This window comes from Oncorhynchus mykiss, chromosome 31 (assembly GCF_013265735.2).
Source record: "Oncorhynchus mykiss isolate Arlee chromosome 31, USDA_OmykA_1.1, whole genome shotgun sequence".
Classification (NCBI taxonomy): domain Eukaryota; kingdom Metazoa; phylum Chordata; class Actinopteri; order Salmoniformes; family Salmonidae; genus Oncorhynchus; species Oncorhynchus mykiss.
The window spans coordinates 30,190,462-30,207,219 of record NC_050571.1 but is presented as its reverse complement, the minus strand read 5'-3'; the positions used below and the strand labels follow the sequence as shown (position 1 = coordinate 30,207,219).

At 51.0% G+C, this 16,758-nt stretch overlaps 1 protein-coding gene across 1 annotated transcript in view; it reads right to left on the bottom strand.

The window, feature by feature from the left end:
* Positions 1-1,531: 1,531 nt before the first annotated feature.
* Positions 1,532-16,758, bottom strand: part of LOC100136647 (vascular endothelial growth factor receptor kdr-like) — a 90,164-nt gene continuing 74,937 nt past the window's right edge. The window contains exon 30 of the mRNA XM_021583881.2: positions 1,532-3,904. Within this exon, the coding sequence (XP_021439556.2) occupies positions 3,721-3,904 (184 nt within the window). The 3' untranslated portion in view covers positions 1,532-3,720. The remainder of the gene's footprint in view (positions 3,905-16,758) is intronic.

Here is a 16,758-nt window from a genome sequence, read left to right as displayed (position 1 = left end):
ACAGGATGCACCTGAGCTGAATTTCGAGTCTCATAGCAAAGGGTCTGAATGCTTATGTAAATAAGGTATTTCGGTTTTATTTTATTTTATACATTTGCAAAACTTTCTAAAAACCTATTTTCATTATAGGGTATTGTGTGTAGATTGTAGAATAATTTAAGCAATTTTTGTATAAATCTGTAATGTATGAAACTGTGGGAAAATTCAAGGGGTCTGAATACTTTCCAAAGGCACTGTAGTTTATTGCAGCAATTGTGTCACAATGAATTCTGCCTGTATTAGAGTGCCATCCAAGGTTCATGGATGCATGTTAAAGGAATTGGTTTGTCGTATATTTTGAATTAACGCAATACAACTTCCATATCCATACTGTACAGTACACATTATAATATTTTAGCAATATTCTGCACATTATTAGCTTCAAATGCAGTTTTTGCAATGCCAATTGTCTTAGGAGATTCCTATTTGACCTTACTCAGAAGATATGACTGCTTAGTACTCACAAAAGAGGCATTGTCTGTCTGGTGACCAGCCCTGAAGAAAGGCCCAGGGAGGTTTTCCTGCTTGTGTCTGTCTGTGGGAAACTACAGATGTAGGATCTTAATTTGAGCCAGTTTGTTACAGCAGGAAAATAATCACACAGTAATAGGAAATGTGAACTATTACATAAATTATAATTCATGGACATTTTTGTAGGGGTTGATACAGTTTTCGTTAGGGCAAATCAAGTCTGAAATTTAACAGTGAAAATGACAAACTTCAGAAGCTTTTGAAAGATTTTGCATTTCCTGATCAAATTAAGATCCTACATCTGTACTAGGTGCGTGCGTAAATACACATGCCCTGTTGTGTTAAGGTCCCTAACCCCCAACATGCTTCTCATGTTTGTTTACACTCCATTTTCCGGAATCAGTTTACATCGGAGCTGAACTGCTTGGCTTGAGACTTCAATAATTCACTCCGTTGGTCCTGTATATCAGGAGTGTTTTTGTTAAGCATTCTCGATCACCTATCTGTAAACACAGTGAATCTCAAGAGTGATGAGCGGAGACAGTGGAGAGCCCAACCTGTCCTGCATGACGTTCCCAGTGGACTCACCCTGTGCCGGCGGTGGGGGCACCGTGGCCTCGTAGGAAGCCCTCTGCGTGGTGACGTACCAGGATGATTAAGGGCCCCTTCCTTTCCCGCTTGGAGGGGCATTGTCCCGGTGACAGGCACATTTTGCCCCGCTCAGGAAGTGTGTCTCGCTGGTCCATGGAGCAGGACGAGGGGAGAGTAGCCTACTGATGACACACACCAACGGTGGACACACGCCTCACCCATCCCCACATTCCCAGCCAGAGACAAGTTGGGCTACACACATTTTTTGAGTCTGTACCGTTGTGCTAGGTGCTCAAATAGTGTTGATGACCTGGTGCCAGGACTTCAGAGGGTAGAAAACGGTAGAATGCCCTAGAGAAAGCTGAGGGTTGATATGTGAATCAATGTTAGCAACTTCAGCAACTAGCAAAAAATATCTCTGCACTAGAAGTAATGCATAAATATATCGATCTTTATTCATTTATTCACTTCTTATGCTTAGTTAATAATACAAAATACATTTAGAGTACAAACATCTATATTTGATAGAAAACAAAATCAGTGCATACACTTTTTTTCCTCCACAATGGACACAAGACCCAATCAGTCCACATTAACAACACAAACATCATTTGGCAGTGTTTAAGGGTGTAGAGACAGCATTCATATTAAATCTTATAGAATAAGGTATTGTGCAGCAAAATATTATCTAGCAGTTTACACACACAAGCTACTCCCTCTCTCCTATGTGTAACAAAACACTAGCTGGAGTGACTGGAATTCTAATTGAACCAAACATTTAGAATAATCCAAACATTTAGACTCTTCATCCTGATCATTTTTCAGCCTTGTTTTTAAAGGTAATTACGTGGACTAAACGTGCTAGAGGAGTCACCAGTATAGTGACCAGCCTGGTGATAACATGTAGGATTCCTGGAGCCTGCCCTGCAAGCTTTAGTCACACTTTTAGCACAACAAAATGGATCAGCAACAGACGATTTCCATTACAAACATTCCTGCTTGCAAACAGTCAATTCCTTCATCTTTACTAATGTAATTATAGTGTGTTCAGCAGTGCAAATGGAATATACATCTGGAATTAAATACTGGAATGTTACATATCGTGTTGTCAAGGAGACAGCTTGTACAAATCCTTTGGTTAAATCTTCAGTGTGAAATTAATAAGTGACATTGTAGAATATAAACCTAAATAAATATGCATTGTTTATTTCACTGGTGCTTTCATAGACCCTCTTCATATGAAATTCTAACCCAAGCTCATGTTTTTAACTAGCTTTTTACACATACAAATAAACCAGGCTCTCTCGTATCATCCAATTTCCCTTTTTCCACTCGGCCATAACAATAATACACAGAGTTAGTCCCATATCGGGAAAGGAATCCAAATATAACTTTTCATTTCAAATAGCTTCCCGGTAGAGATGTAGTATTAAATCCAAAGCAGCGTGATGTTCCTCTCTGTCCTGCCCTCTCCTGTCCTCTTCATGCCTTAACCCCATTCAGAGACGCTGGGAGCTGGGATTCTATTGGCTGTTTAACCTATTACTACTCAGACTGAGCCAAAGGGACTATGGGCCATATCCATCTACTGTAGACAACCCTGTCAACCCATGTGTCTCTCCATCTGAGTTGAAGGGAAAAAAGATTCCGAACAACAACAACATGTTGACTGGGAATACTGGAGATTGGAGTACTCAAGTGAGAAATCTTTTCTGACGGGCACATTCCATTATTCACAAACTGTTCCTGTAATCTGTCTGACAGGTGCTTTAAAAAAAAAATAAAAATAATCGGGAGCTTTAGCTCAAGTCAACCTGAGGAATATGCTTGAAAAGATCAACTCTGTGACACAAATATTTTGTCAACCTTATATCAATAATCGTTACATATAATAAAATAAAATAGCACATTACAGTTTTCAAGTCTATAAAATATTTGTACAGAAATAAAATAGTATCAATGAAAACACCCTAATTCTCCCATCTTATTTCCTTCTCATCTACATGTTGTATCCCCATGGTAACACATTTTCCATTTACACTACAGTATAAACTGACAATAATACATTTCATGGGAATGTCATTCGTTACAAGTCTGGAATCGGTTGTGCTTCTTGGTGTTGTTCACAGTAGATTATAGGAATACCTGAGGCTGTCTATAGGTCTACAGAAGTCTATAGGGATCTTTCCATAGCTAGCTGTTATGTGTGGCTATCAGAGTGAGCTATGGAGAAGGCCAGCAGTACATAGGCGAACCTCTGGGTCAGGCTGAGACCTTTACAGAAGAGGGCAGGCTCTTCTTCCTCCTTCCTGCAGAGTGGGCTGATGGGAAGCAGGTAGACTAAATGCAGATCTACAGTAAGGTGTCTCAGAGTGTCCCGAAGTAACACATCTCACGTGGTAATAAAGCGTCTCAAACGTGTCCCTCTCTCAAGTCTCGGGGAGGAGGAGAAATGGAAGAAGTTAAAAAGACGGAGGCAGCAGCCGTTTTACGGTGCGCTGTGAGGTCCGGAGACCGAGTCAGAACAGAGGAGAACAAAGGAAAGGCCTCGAGGCATTTAGTCAGATAGATTCTCCCTGGGGCGGAGGGTGGACGGAGGGGTGTCTCCCACGGCGACGGCTACACAGGTGGGGTGGAGTAGCGCACTACATAGCTGTAGTCAGGGGGCGGGCTGTGGCACTCCAGACCGGGCTCCAGGGACGAGTCATCCAGGGTGAAGTCCAGAGAGGAGACAGGCTGAAGGTACTTGTCCTTCTCTCCCTCAGTCAGCACCGACTCCTTACTCCTACTCACTGCCTTCATCCTAGAGAGAGAGAGAGAGAGAGAGAGAGAGAGAGAGAGAGAGAGAGAGAGAGAGAGAGAGAGAGAGAGAGAGAGAGAGAGAGAGAGAGGAGAGAGCAGAGACTCAGTAAAATATAATTGACTTAGCTGCTGCCTTGGCAGGAACTAATGGGTATCCGTAAAATACAAAAATATAACAATAATGCATTTCCATGATAATTGTTCATGAAGCATATCATCAATCACGTTCTCTGGCCTCTCTCACGGATGTTGACTTCTTCTACTCCCGTAAATGCTCCAAATATGAGTAATCGACTACTATTGTCTTCTGGTTGCTAGGAGTTTCCAGAACTTCTCTCACAGGGGCCAAGGTCGGCTCTCAGTGGGGTAAATCACATGACTGACTGGCTGCATTGACTATGAGAGTGGGGAAATGACCGGGTGGTGTATTACAATGATTATATTCTAGAATGGATCAGTAAATGTTAGATTGGTGAGTCAAATACTGACAACGATAATATCCCAAGCATTTCCACACATCTACAACGAGAGAGAGAGCTAGAGAGAGCTAGAACTATAGAGAGAGAGCGATAGAGCTATAGAACTATAGAGAGAGAGATAGAGCTATAGAGAGAGAGCGATAGAGCTATAGAACTATAGAGAGAGCGATAGAGCTATAGAGAGAGCAATAGAGCTATAGAGAGCGATAGAGCTATAGAGAGAGCGATAGAGCTATAGAGAGCGATAGAGCTATAGAGAGAGAGCGATAGAGCTAGAGAGAGAGAGCGATAGAGCTATAGAACTATAGAGAGAGCGATAGAGCTATAGAGAGAGCGATAGAGCTATAGAGAGCGATAGAGCTATAGAGAGAGAGAGCGATAGAGCTATAGAGAGAGAGATAGAGCTATAGAGAAAGAGAGCAATAGAGCTATAGAGAGAGAGCGATAGAGCTATAGAGAGAGAGCAATAGAGCTATAGAGAGAGAGCGATAGAGCTATAGAGAGAGATAGAGCTATAGAGAGAGAGAAATAGAGCTATAGAGAGAGAGAAATAGAGCTATAGAGAGAGAGATAGAGCTATAGAGAGAGAGAAATATAGCTATAGAGAGAGAGATAGATCTATAGAGAGAGAGCTATAGAGAGAGAGAGCTATAGTGAGAGATATAGTGAGAACTATAGTGAGAGCTATAGTGAGAGCTACGGAGAGAGCTATAGAAAGAGCTATAGAGAGAGAGCTATAGAGAGAGAGCTTTAGTGAGAGCTATAGTGGGAGAGCTATAGTGAGAGCTATAGAGAGAGCTACGGAGAGAGCTATAGAAAGAGCTATAGAGAGAGAGCTATAGAGAGAGCTATAGTGAGAGCTATAGTGAGAGCTATAGAGAGAGAGCTATAGAGAGAGCTACGGAGAGAGCTATAGAAAGAGAGCTATAGTGAGAGCAACGGAGAGAGCTATAGAGAGAGCCATAGAGAGAGAGGGCGCTAGAGAGAGTGAGAGCTATAGAGAGAGTGAGAGCTATAGAGAGAGCGCTAGAGAGGGAGCGCTAGAGAGGGAGCGCTAGAGAGAGAGCACTAGAGAGAGAGCACTAGAGAAAGAGCACTAGAGAGAGAGCACTAGAGAGAGAGCACTAGAGAGAGAGAGAGCTACAGAGGGAGCAGTACAGAGGGAGCACTAGAGAGGGGGCACTAGAGAGGGAGCACTAGAGAGGGGGCACTAGAGAGGGAGCACTAGAGAGGGAGCACTAAAGAGGGAGCGCTATAGAGAGAGCGCTAGAGAGGGAGCGCTAGAGAGGGAGCGCTAGAGAGAGAGAGAGCTAGAGAGAGAGCGCTATAGAGAGAGAGCACCAGAGAGGGAGCGCTAGAGAGGGAGCGCTAGAGAGAGAGCACTAGAGAGGGAGCACTAGACAGGGAGCACTAGAGAGGGAGCACTAGAGAGGGAGCACTAGAGAGGGAGCACTAGAGAAGGGGCACTAGAGAGGGAGCGCTAGAGAGAGAGCGCTAGAGAGAGATCTAGAGAGAGAGCGCTAGAGAGAGAGCGCTAGAGAGAGAGCGCTAGAGAGAGAGCGCTAGAGAGGGAGCACTAGAGAGGGACCAGTAGAGAGGGAGCGCTAGAGAGGGAGCGCTAGTGAGGGAGCGCTAGAGAGAGAGCACTAGAGAAAGAGCACAAGAGAGAGAGCACTAGAGAGAGAGCACTAGAGAGAGAGAGAGCTAGAGAGGGAGCAGTACAGAGGGAGCACTAGAGAGGGGGCACTAGAGAGGGAGCACTAGAGAGGGGGCACTAGAGAGGGAGCACTAGAGAGGGAGCGCTAGAGAGAGAGCACTAGAGAGAGAGCGCTAGAGAGGGAGCGCTAGAGAGGGAGCGCTAGAGAGAGAGCACTAGAGAGGGAGCACTAGACAGGGAGCACTAGAGAGGGAGCACTAGAGAAGGGGCACTAGAGAGGGAGCACTAGAGAGAGAGCGCTAGAGAGAGAGCACTAGAGAGAGAGCACTAGAGAGAGAGCACTAGAGAGAGAGGACTAGAGAGGGAGGACTAGAGAGGGAGCGCTAGAGAGGGAGCGCTAGAGAGGGAGCGCTAGTGAGGGAGCGCTAGAGAGAGAGGGAGCGCTAGAGAGAGAGAGAGACCGTTATAGAGAGAGCGCTAGAGAGGGAGCGCTAGAGAGAGAGCGCTAGAGAGAGCGCTATAGAGAGAGAGAGACCGTTATAGAGAGAGAGCCCTAGAGAGGGAACGCTAGAGAGAGAGCGCTAGAGAGGGAGCGCTAGAGAGGGAGCGCTAGAGAGAGAGAGCTCTAGAGAGGGAGCGCTAGAGAGGGAGCGCTAGAAAGGGGACACTAGAGAGGGAGCACTAGAGAGGGAGCGCTAGAGAGGGAGCGCTAGAGAAAGAGTACTAGAGATGGGGCACTAGAGAGGGAGCGCTAGAGAAAGAGCACTAGAGAAAGAGCGCTAGAGAGGGAGCGCTAGAGAGGGAGCGCTAGAGAGGGAGCGCTAGAGAAAGAGCGCTAGAGAGAGAGCACTAGAGAGGGAGCACTAGACAGGGGACAGGGAGCACTAGAGAGGGAGCACTAGAGAGGGAGCACTAGAGAGGGAGCACTAGAGAAGGGGCACTAGAGAGGGAGCGCTAGAGAGAGAGTGCTAGAGAGAGAGCGCTAGAGAGAGAGATCTAGAGAGGGAGCGCTAGAGAGAGAGCGCTAGAGAGGGAGCGCTAGAGAGGGAGCGCTAGAGAGAGAGCGCTAGAGAGAGAGCGCTAGAGAGAGAGCGCTAGAGAGAGAGCGCTAGAGAGAGAGATCTAGAGAGGGAGCGCTAGAGAGAGAGAGCTAGAGAGGGAGAGCTAGAGAGGGAGCGCTAGAGAGGGAGCGCTAGATAGAGAGCGCTAGAGAGGGAGCGCTAGAGAGGGAGCGCTAGAGAGAGAGCGCTAGAGAGAGAGCGCTAGAGAGAGAGCTAGAGAGGGAGAGCTAGAGAGGGAGCGCTAGAGAGGGAGCGCTAGATAGAGAGCGCTAGAGAGGGAGCACTAGAGAGGGAGCACTAGAGAGGGAGCACTAGAGAGGGAGCACTAGAGAAGGGGCACTAGAGAGGGAGCGCTAGAGAGAGAGCGCTAGAGAGGGAGCGCTAGAGAGGGAGCGCTAGAGAGAGAGCGCTAGAGAGAGAGCGCTAGAGAGAGAGCGCTAGAGAGAGAGCGCTAGAGAGAGAGATCTAGAGAGGGAGCGCTAGAGAGAGAGAGCTAGAGAGGGAGAGCTAGAGAGGGAGCGCTAGAGAGGGAGCGCTAGATAGAGAGCGCTAGAGAGGGAGCGCTAGAGAGGGAGCGCTAGAGAGAGAGCGCTAGAGAGAGAGCGCTAGAGAGAGAGCTAGAGAGGGAGAGCTAGAGAGGGAGCGCTAGAGAGGGAGCGCTAGATAGAGAGCGCTAGAGAGGGAGCACTAGAGAGGGAGCACTAGAGAAGGGGCACTAGAGAGGGAGCGCTAGAGAGAGAGCGCTAGAGAGAGAGCGCTAGAGAGAGAGATCTAGAGAGAGAGCGCTAGAGAGAGAGCGCTAGAGAGAGAGCGCTAGAGAGGGAGCGCTAGAGAGTGAGCGCTAGAGAGGGAGCGCTAGTGAGGGAGCGCTAGAGAGAGAGCACTAGAGAAAGAGCACTAGAGAGAGAGCACTAGAGAGAGAGCACTAGAGAGAGAGAGAGCTAGAGAGGGAGCAGTACAGAGGGAGCACTAGAGAGGGGGCACTAGAGAGGGAGCACTAGAGAGGGGGCACTAGAGAGGGAGCACTAGAGAGGGAGCGCTAGAGAGAGAGCGCTAGAGAGAGAGCGCTAGAGAGGGAGCGCTAGAGAGGGAGCGCTAGAGAGAGAGCGCTAGAGAGGGAGCGCAAGTGAGGGAGCGCTAGAGAGAGAGCACTAGAGAAAGAGCACTAGAGAGAGAGCACTAGAGAGAGAGCACTAGAGAGAGAGAGAGCTAGAGAGGGAGCAGTACAGAGGGAGCACTAGAGAGGGGGCACTAGAGAGGGAGCACTAGAGAGGGAGCACTAGAGAGGGGGCACTAGAGAGGGAGCACTAGAGAGGGAGCGCTAGAGAGAGAGCGCTAGAGAGAGAGCGCTAGAGAGGGAGCGCTAGAGAGGGAGCGCTAGAGAGAGAGAGAGCTAGAGAGAGAGAGCGCCAGAGAGGGAGCGCTAGAGAGGGAGCGCTAGAGAGGGAGCGCTAGAGAGAGAGCACTAGAGAGGGAGCACTAGACAGGGAGCACTAGAGAGGGAGCACTAGAGAGGGAGCACTAGAGAAGGGGCACTAGAGGGGAGCGCTAGAGAGAGCGCTAGAGTGAGAGCGCTAGAGAGAGAGATCTAGAGAGGGAGCGCTAGAGAGAGAGAGCTAGAGAGGGAGCGCTAGAGAGGGAGCACTAGAGAGGGAGCACTAGACAGGGAGCACTAGAGAGGGAGCACTAGAGAGGGGGCACTAGAGAGGGAGCACTAGAGAGGGGGCACTAGAGAGGGAGCACTAGAGAGGGAGCGCTAGAGAGAGAGCACTAGAGAGAGAGCGCTAGAGAGGGAGCGCTAGAGAGGGAGCGCTAGAGAGAGAGCACTAGAGAGGGAGCACTAGACAGGGAGCACTAGAGAGGGAGCACTAGAGAAGGGGCACTAGAGAGGGAGCGCTAGAGAGAGAGCGCTAGAGAGAGAGTACTAGAGAGAGAGCACTAGAGAGAGAGCACTAGAGAGAGAGGACTAGAGAGGGAGGACTAGAGAGGGAGCGCTAGAGAGGGAGGACTAAAGAGGGAGCGCTAGAGAGGGAGCGCTAGAGAGGGAGCGCTAGAGAGGGAGCGCTAGTGAGGGAGCGCTAGAGAGAGAGGGAGCGCTAGAGAGAGAGAGAGACCGTTATAGAGAGAGCGCTAGAGAGGGAGCGCTAGAGAGAGAGCGCTAGAGAGAGCGCTATAGAGAGAGAGAGACCGTTATAGAGAGAGAGCCCTATAGAGGGAACGCTAGAGAGAGAGCGCTAGAGAGGGAGCGCTAGAGAGGGAGCGCTAGAGAGAGAGAGCTCTAGAGAGGGAGCGCTAGAGAGGGAGCGCTAGAAAGGGGACACTAGAGAGGGAGCACTAGAGAGGGAGCGCTAGAGAGGGAGCGCTAGAGAAAGAGTACTAGAGATGGGGCACTAGAGAGGGAGCGCTAGAGAAAGAGCACTAGAGAAAGAGCGCTAGAGAGGGAGCGCTAGAGAGGGAGCGCTAGAGAGGGAGCGCTAGAGAAAGAGCGCTAGAGAGAGAGCACTAGAGAGGGAGCACTAGACAGGGAGCACTAGAGAGGGAGCACTAGAGAGGGAGCACTAGAGAGGGAGCACTAGAGAAGGGGCACTAGAGAGGGAGCGCTAGAGAGAGAGTGCTAGAGAGAGAGCGCTAGAGAGAGAGATCTAGAGAGGGAGCGCTAGAGAGAGAGCGCTAGAGAGGGAGCGCTAGAGAGGGAGCGCTAGAGAGAGAGCGCTAGAGAGAGAGCGCTAGAGAGAGAGCGCTAGAGAGAGAGCGCTAGAGAGAGAGATCTAGAGATCTAGAGAGGGAGCGCTAGAGAGAGAGAGCTAGAGAGGGAGAGCTAGAGAGGGAGCGCTAGAGAGGGAGCGCTAGATAGAGAGCGCTAGAGAGGGAGCGCTAGAGAGGGAGCGCTAGAGAGAGAGCGCTAGAGAGAGAGCGCTAGAGAGAGAGCTAGAGAGGGAGAGCTAGAGAGGGAGCGCTAGAGAGGGAGCGCTAGATAGAGAGCGCTAGAGAGGGAGCACTAGAGAGGGAGCACTAGAGAAGGGGCACTAGAGAGGGAGCGCTAGAGAGAGAGCGCTAGAGAGAGAGCGCTAGAGAGAGAGATCTAGAGAGAGAGCGCTAGAGAGAGAGCGCTAGAGAGAGAGCGCTAGAGAGGGAGCGCTAGAGAGTGAGCGCTAGAGAGGGAGCGCTAGTGAGGGAGCGCTAGAGAGAGAGCACTAGAGAAAGAGCACTAGAGAGAGAGCACTAGAGAGAGAGCACTAGAGAGAGAGAGAGCTAGAGAGGGAGCAGTACAGAGGGAGCACTAGAGAGGGGGCACTAGAGAGGGAGCACTAGAGAGGGGGCACTAGAGAGGGAGCACTAGAGAGGGAGCGCTAGAGAGAGAGCGCTAGAGAGAGAGCGCTAGAGAGGGAGCGCTAGAGAGGGAGCGCTAGAGAGAGAGCGCTAGTGAGGGAGCGCTAGAGAGAGAGCACTAGAGAAAGAGCACTAGAGAGAGAGCACTAGAGAGAGAGCACTAGAGAGAGAGAGAGCTAGAGAGGGAGCAGTACAGAGGGAGCACTAGAGAGGGGGCACTAGAGAGGGAGCACTAGAGAGGGAGCACTAGAGAGGGGGCACTAGAGAGGGAGCACTAGAGAGGGAGCGCTAGAGAGAGAGCGCTAGAGAGAGAGCGCTAGAGAGGGAGCGCTAGAGAGGGAGCGCTAGAGAGAGAGAGAGCTAGAGAGAGAGAGCGCCAGAGAGGGAGCGCTAGAGAGGGAGCGCTAGAGAGGGAGCGCTAGAGAGAGAGCACTAGAGAGGGAGCACTAGACAGGGAGCACTAGAGAGGGAGCACTAGAGAGGGAGCACTAGAGAGGGAGCACTAGAGAAGGGGCACTAGAGAGGGAGCGCTAGAGAGAGCGCTAGAGTGAGAGCGCTAGAGAGAGAGATCTAGAGAGGGAGCGCTAGAGAGAGAGAGCTAGAGAGGGAGCGCTAGAGAGGGAGCACTAGAGAGGGAGCACTAGACAGGGAGCACTAGAGAGGGAGCACTAGAGAGGGAGCACTAGAGAGGGAGCACTAGAGAAGGGGCACTAGAGAGGGAGCGCTAGAGAGAGCGCTAGAGAGAGAGCGCTAGAGAGAAAGATCTAGAGAGGGAGCGCTAGAGAGAGAGAGCTAGAGAGGGAGCGCTAGAGAGGGAGCGCTAGAGAGGGAGCGCTAGAGAGAGAGCGCTAGAGAGAGAGCGCTAGAGAGAGAGATCTAGAGAGGGAGCGCTAGAGAGAGAGAGCTAGAGAGGGAGAGCTAGAGAGGGAGCGCTAGAGAGGGAGCGCTAGATAGAGAGCGCTAGAGAGGGAGCGCTAGAGAGGGAGCGCTAGAGAGGGAGCGCTAGAGAGAGAGCGCTAGAGAGAGAGCGCTAGAGAGAGAGAGAGCGCTAGAGAGGGAGAGAGAGCGCTAGAGAGGGAGAGAGCGCTAGAGATAGAGAGAGAGCGCTAGAGAGGGAGCGCTAGAGAGGGAGCGCTAGAGAGAGGGAGCGCTAGAGAGGGAGCGCTAGAGAGAGAGCACTAGAGAGGGAGCACTAGACAGGGAGCACTAGAGAGGGAGCACTAGAGAAGGGGCACTAGAGAGGGAGCGCTAGAGAGAGAGCGCTAGAGAGAGAGTACTAGAGAGAGAGCACTAGAGAGAGAGCACTAGAGAGAGAGGACTAGAGAGGGAGGACTAGAGAGGGAGCGCTAGAGAGGGAGGACTAAAGAGGGAGCGCTAGAGAGAGAGGGAGCGCTAGAGAGAGAGAGAGACCGTTATAGAGAGAGCGCTAGAGAGGGAGCGCTAGAGAGAGAGCGCTAGAGAGAGCGCTATAGAGAGAGAGAGACCGTTATAGAGAGAGAGCCCTATAGAGGGAACGCTAGAGAGAGAGCGCTAGAGAGGGAGCGCTAGAGAGGGAGCGCTAGAGAGAGAGAGCTCTAGAGAGGGAGCGCTAGAGAGGGAGCGCTAGAAAGGGGACACTAGAGAGGGAGCACTAGAGAGGGAGCGCTAGAGAGGGAGCGCTAGAGAAAGAGTACTAGAGATGGGGCACTAGAGAGGGAGCGCTAGAGAAAGAGCACTAGAGAAAGAGCGCTAGAGAGGGAGCGCTAGAGAGGGAGCGCTAGAGAGGGAGCGCTAGAGAAAGAGCGCTAGAGAGAGAGCACTAGAGAGGGAGCACTAGACAGGGAGCACTAGAGAGGGAGCACTAGAGAGGGAGCACTAGAGAGGGAGCACTAGAGAAGGGGCACTAGAGAGGGAGCGCTAGAGAGAGAGTGCTAGAGAGAGAGCGCTAGAGAGAGAGATCTAGAGAGGGAGCGCTAGAGAGAGAGCGCTAGAGAGGGAGCGCTAGAGAGGGAGCGCTAGAGAGAGAGCGCTAGAGAGAGAGCGCTAGAGAGAGAGCGCTAGAGAGAGAGCGCTAGAGAGAGAGATCTAGAGATCTAGAGAGGGAGCGCTAGAGAGAGAGAGCTAGAGAGGGAGAGCTAGAGAGGGAGCGCTAGAGAGGGAGCGCTAGATAGAGAGCGCTAGAGAGGGAGCGCTAGAGAGGGAGCGCTAGAGAGAGAGCGCTAGAGAGAGAGCGCTAGAGAGAGAGCTAGAGAGGGAGAGCTAGAGAGGGAGCGCTAGAGAGGGAGCGCTAGATAGAGAGCGCTAGAGAGGGAGCACTAGAGAGGGAGCACTAGAGAAGGGGCACTAGAGAGGGAGCGCTAGAGAGAGAGCGCTAGAGAGAGAGCGCTAGAGAGAGAGATCTAGAGAGAGAGCGCTAGAGAGAGAGCGCTAGAGAGAGAGCGCTAGAGAGGGAGCGCTAGAGAGTGAGCGCTAGAGAGGGAGCGCTAGTGAGGGAGCGCTAGAGAGAGAGCACTAGAGAAAGAGCACTAGAGAGAGAGCACTAGAGAGAGAGCACTAGAGAGAGAGAGAGCTAGAGAGGGAGCAGTACAGAGGGAGCACTAGAGAGGGGGCACTAGAGAGGGAGCACTAGAGAGGGGGCACTAGAGAGGGAGCACTAGAGAGGGAGCGCTAGAGAGAGAGCGCTAGAGAGAGAGCGCTAGAGAGGGAGCGCTAGAGAGGGAGCGCTAGAGAGAGAGCGCTAGTGAGGGAGCGCTAGAGAGAGAGCACTAGAGAAAGAGCACTAGAGAGAGAGCACTAGAGAGAGAGCACTAGAGAGAGAGAGAGCTAGAGAGGGAGCAGTACAGAGGGAGCACTAGAGAGGGGGCACTAGAGAGGGAGCACTAGAGAGGGAGCACTAGAGAGGGGGCACTAGAGAGGGAGCACTAGAGAGGGAGCGCTAGAGAGAGAGCGCTAGAGAGAGAGCGCTAGAGAGGGAGCGCTAGAGAGGGAGCGCTAGAGAGAGAGAGAGCTAGAGAGAGAGAGCGCCAGAGAGGGAGCGCTAGAGAGGGAGCGCTAGAGAGGGAGCGCTAGAGAGAGAGCACTAGAGAGGGAGCACTAGACAGGGAGCACTAGAGAGGGAGCACTAGAGAGGGAGCACTAGAGAGGGAGCACTAGAGAAGGGGCACTAGAGAGGGAGCGCTAGAGAGAGCGCTAGAGTGAGAGCGCTAGAGAGAGAGATCTAGAGAGGGAGCGCTAGAGAGAGAGAGCTAGAGAGGGAGCGCTAGAGAGGGAGCACTAGAGAGGGAGCACTAGACAGGGAGCACTAGAGAGGGAGCACTAGAGAGGGAGCACTAGAGAGGGAGCACTAGAGAAGGGGCACTAGAGAGGGAGCGCTAGAGAGAGCGCTAGAGAGAGAGCGCTAGAGAGAAAGATCTAGAGAGGGAGCGCTAGAGAGAGAGAGCTAGAGAGGGAGCGCTAGAGAGGGAGCGCTAGAGAGGGAGCGCTAGAGAGAGAGCGCTAGAGAGAGAGCGCTAGAGAGAGAGATCTAGAGAGGGAGCGCTAGAGAGAGAGAGCTAGAGAGGGAGAGCTAGAGAGGGAGCGCTAGAGAGGGAGCGCTAGATAGAGAGCGCTAGAGAGGGAGCGCTAGAGAGGGAGCGCTAGAGAGGGAGCGCTAGAGAGAGAGCGCTAGAGAGAGAGCGCTAGAGAGAGAGAGAGCGCTAGAGAGGGAGAGAGAGCGCTAGAGAGGGAGAGAGCGCTAGAGATAGAGAGAGAGCGCTAGAGAGGGAGCGCTAGAGAGGGAGCGCTAGAGAGAGAGAGCGCTAGAGAGGGAGCGCTAGAGAGGGAGCACTAGAGAGAGAGAGAGAGCGCTAGAGTAGGAGCGCTAGAGAGGGAGCACTAGAGAGGGAGCGCTAGAGAGGAAGCGCTAGAGACGAAGCGCTAGAGAGAGAGCGCCTTAGAGGGAGCGCTAGAAAGAGAGAGCGCTAGAGAGAGGGAGCGCTAGAGAGGGAGCGCTAGAGAGAGGGAGCACTAGAGAGAGAAAGCTAGAGAGAGAGAGAGAGACCGTTATAGAGAGAGAGCTAGAGAGGGAGCGCTAGAGAGAGAGAGTGCTAGAGAGAGAGCTAGAGAGGGAGCGCTAGAGAGGGAGCGCTAGAGAGGGAGCGCTATAGAGAGAGAGCGCCAGAGAGGGAGCGCTAGAGAGAGAGAGAGAAAAAGAGAGAGATATAGCAGAGAAAGGGGAGCAGAGAGAAGAGAGAGCAGAGAGAGAAGAGTGAGAGAAGAGTGAGAGCAGAGAGAGAGCAAAGAGAGAGCAAAGAGAGAGCAAAGAGAGAGCAAAGAGAGAGCAGAGAGGAGAGAGAGAGAGAGAGAGAGAGAGAGAGAGAGAGAGAGAGAGAGAGAAGAGAGAGCAGAGAGAGAGTAGAGAGAGAAGAGAAAGAGAGGGAGCAGAGAGAGAGAGAAGAGAGAGAGCAGAGAGAGAGCATAGAGAGAGCAGAGAGAGAGAAGAGAGAGAGCAGAGAGAGAGCAGAGAGAGAGAGAGCTACTACAGCCCTCCCTTGTAAACCTCTAGAAGGTCATAGGTGACAGTGATCGAGCGGCGACCCAGTGAGGGTTCTCTCCTCTCAATAAATAGATCATTCTCTGTATACCTCTGGTGACTGGTTCTCCCATGGCAGAGGGCATGGCAACATGGGTAAGGCTGTGGCTGTGCTCACAGGTAGTGGTCTCGTCTCTCTCTGCCCAGCAGAGACACAGAGAGGAGGGGAGCACTGTAAATGAGTTGATGGGTGTGTGGGGGTGGATTGTGGCTGGTAGGGTACAATGGTTGCTGAGGGAGAGGATCCAGAATGTTTTTAATCAAACCAACACCTTCCGGTATGTTCATCGGGGGTTGGGAAGAGTTTCATTAATCGTGGTGAAAGCCACCAGCAGGCCCCATAAAAATGATATCAAACTCCCCTCGCCGTTTTATTTCATGCTCCCTTTCTGTCAGTTTAGGATTATTGCATTAAAAAAAAACATTCCTTTGTTAGCTGTCCTTGCTCATTTAAATATGCATTCGTCCTATCTTTTTTTTTGTCCAGGGAAGAGGTGTTTGTGCGCTGGGCATTTGAAAGACAGAATCCATCTAGATATATTTTTTTCACACAATTCTGCTCCTTGAAGTACACAATGGATAATGTGTCATGTTTAGCCTAACCTGTCCTTAGCCCTGGTTCCTCTCTATTCCACAGGTACGACGGGCTATGACAAGGAGTGGTAGTAACTCTAAAAGTGGGTGGTTGCTCGCCGTATCACGAGAGTAAACTCTCTATAACCCGAACACATCCCCTTGTTTACTCAGCTTGAACGTTGCTCGTTCTCTGAGCATGTTGAGGACCCGAGTGTAAGGAGAGAGAGGGGTGTGACCTGCTACATGAACCCTGCGATTGGCTGACATTCAAAACGATAAACAATCTCTCAGACCTAAATTATCCACACAATGTACAGGCTGATCTGGGACAGTGGGTGTACAGTGCATGCATAATTGAATGTTTTCTCTATCTGAACATCAGCTCTCAGGTCATTGCATAGTGGAGCCTCAAAGACACAGGGCGATGGTAGACATCTCAGACACCACAGTCTGTTTATACCGGACCAGATAACATCCAGGGCGATGAGACACCTGAGTCCACAACTGTTCCTCAGCCAATGAGAACAGTGTTGTTCTGACGACATCTGTTATCTTGACTCTGGACAGAGTCTGTATCACAAACCTCTTATGTCATCTCAAACTATGGTGGTTGATTGATGTATGAAACACGGCCTCTACTCTGAACCTTGACACGTAAGCTGTCGGAGGACGTCTCAATCAGGCCCGAGCAGCCTTTTGGCGAACGCCAAAGCGAGTTTTAGTGCATGCTCTTAAACCACCCAGGCACCGAGTCACACTTCCACTGGGCTTTTGTTCCCTGTCGTTTGGGTTGTCACCTTGGGGCAATATTCCTCCCCCCAAGTCCTTTGTCTCGCTGGGGATATAGCATGCTTTCTTTTGGCAAAAGGGAAAACCAGTCATTGAGGTTAAGGGGGTGAGAGGGACTGTGTGTGTGTGTGTGTGTGTGTGTGTGTGTGTGTGTGTGTGTGTGTGTGTGTGTGTGTGTGTGTGTGTGTGTGTGTGTGAGAGTGTGAGTGTATGAGAGTGTGAGTGTATGAGTGTGTGTATGAGTGTATGAGTGTGAGTGTGTGTGTGGTGTGTGTGTGTGTATGAGTGTGTGAGTGTGTGAGTGTGTGGTGTGTGTATGAGTGAGTGAGTGAGAGTGTGTGTGTGTGTGTGTGTGTGTATGTGTGTGTGTATGTGTGTGTGGGTGTGTGTATGTGTGTGTGTGTGTGTGTGTGT